This window comes from Protobothrops mucrosquamatus, unplaced genomic scaffold (assembly GCF_001527695.2).
Source record: "Protobothrops mucrosquamatus isolate PMUCROS unplaced genomic scaffold, P.Mucros_1.0 scaffold8, whole genome shotgun sequence".
Classification (NCBI taxonomy): Eukaryota; Metazoa; Chordata; class Lepidosauria; order Squamata; family Viperidae; genus Protobothrops; species Protobothrops mucrosquamatus.
This window is the reverse complement of record NW_015386395.1, coordinates 1460175-1462113: the sequence shown is the minus strand read 5'-3', so window position 1 is coordinate 1462113 and position 1939 is coordinate 1460175. Positions and strand designations below refer to the sequence as shown.

The 1939-nt window shown below is 47.4% G+C and overlaps 1 protein-coding gene across 2 annotated transcripts in view; it reads left to right on the top strand.

Annotated features, from left to right (window-relative positions):
* The window catches only part of LOC107282454 (serine/threonine-protein kinase BRSK2), a 59130-nt gene extending 57488 nt beyond the window's left edge, over positions 1-1642 (top strand). Inside the window, exons 18-20 of one of the 2 annotated variants that reach the window (XM_029283013.1) lie at positions 225-314; positions 1130-1138; positions 1458-1642. In XM_029283013.1, the coding sequence (XP_029138846.1) occupies positions 225-314; positions 1130-1138; positions 1458-1642 (284 nt within the window). The remainder of the gene's footprint in view (positions 1-224; positions 315-1129; positions 1139-1457) is intronic. The other variant, XM_015810230.1, reaches the window with a different exon arrangement.
* The last annotated feature ends 297 nt before the right edge of the window (positions 1643-1939 follow it).

The following is a 1939-nucleotide window of genomic DNA, read 5'->3' as shown; positions in this document are numbered from 1 at the left end:
CCCCCCCCCCCCCCCCGGCTGTTCTGAAAACAGTGCAACCATAATCCTGAAGAGATTATACATACTGTACACAATTCTGCAAGAATCTCGATTTTCAAGTCTCCAGACCTCATTGACATAGCACAGACAATGGTCTCTTCTCGCCGTTAGGCTTGAGCGGCATCCTACTTTTAGACCGTTTTCTGGAATCTGTTCCATTTCTGCTCCTGCTTCTGCCTCTCTAGGTCCCAGCCGTCGGTTTAAGCGGGTTGTGGAAACGATTCAGGCACAACTACTCAGCACACATGACCAGCCTTCTGTGCAAGCCCTTGCAGGTAGGTGTTACTGTACATCATTGTTTTGTATTCATACAAATAACTGACTCTTCCTGCTTGTTTTGCGCAACAGCAAGGTGGATTTCTAAGGCTGTGCAGAGGATTCAAAAGGGCAATTTGCAAAACGGGTTGGGGCAAATGGAGCACTCCTCTCTGAGGTGTTGAGGCTCCTGCGTCATCTGGAAAGCTCACTGCAGCTGCTTTAACAGCTTTCCTGGGTTATCTGCATGTTTGCTTGTATGTATGTGTATGTATGTGTGTCCATACAGTATTGTTTCACTTCACTTCACTTCACTGGCATCGTGTTGGGTGTGTTGACTTGTCTGGACATTTGCATACCTTTGGGACAGCCTGGGAAAATTCTTGAAGTTTGAAGATGCAACTTTCCCAAGATGCTTTACACAATGCCCTTTTGAATGCTTTGCCTTAAAATATCTAGGACAGGGGTCTTCAAACTTGGCTCTTTTATGACTTGTGGACTTCAATTCCCAGAATTCCTCAGCCAGTATGCCTGGCTGAGGAATTTTGGGAGTTAAAGTCCACAAGTCATAAAAGGGCCAAGTTTGAAGACCCCTGATCTAGGATCACCATCCTGCAGAAAAGCTATCTAAGTAGTTATTAAGAGCACCAACTTGCCGGTATATCATCCATCCATTTATCCAGCCATCCACTTCTTCATCCAGCCATCCATCTTTAAAAGGAACATACTGTGAGGGTCTACCAGTGGTTGTTAATATAGCTGCTATTTATGACAGCTATGTGAAGCCTCCAGATCCAAAGGACTTTTGGAAACACCTGGTGGGGAAGCAAAATAGGGAAGACTGGTTGCCTTCAGAATCTGACTGTAGAAGAGATTTCCAGTTGATTTCTTTGGCTATTGGGATGCTGAACTGATCTTTTTCTGATCCAGCATCTTCTGCCTCTGCTCTCTGGTCCGGGAATGTTTTCAGCCACAATATATTTGGACTCTGCAAGTGAGTTTTTCCTTTAACAAATGGACGTAGGTACCAGTTTGAAATCAGCTGTCTTGGGATGTCAGTAGAGGACAGAAAGAAGATGAGGCCCATTTCTGGACAGTTGGTGTTATGAGGGGATGCTTGGTGGTGAAATTATCCTAATCTTTGATCTTCCTCCAACATTTAGACGAAAAGAATGGGCAGCAGCTCCGTTTCCCAGGCACCCCAACCCGCAGCTGCCAGCCCTCTCGCCGCTCTGAATCAGACATCCCAACCGAACAACATCGACATGGCTCCAAGGACAAGAAGCTTGTCTCCTCTAATGGGACTCAAGTCCAGCAACCACAAACTCCGTCCCCACAGCAGCCATGACAGATGGAGCGGGAGAGCAGCACATGGGTGGCTGGGGGGGAAAGCAGCTGAAAGAAGCCACCTCCAGCCCCCTGGAAATAGCTAAAGCCACCCCTAATGGACAGGAGGAGCCAACCAGCCCCATGGATGGGTCAAGGCCCACCAGGGACGCAAGGGACAGGGTGGGAAGATGGAGATTGGTCCAGATTTAATGACCCCACCTCACCCTGGGGCAGAAAGTGGCCATGTTGGGAGAGGCCCATACTGTGAACTTGTAAATAGCTAACGAAGAACAGAAAACAGAACAAATCCACAAAA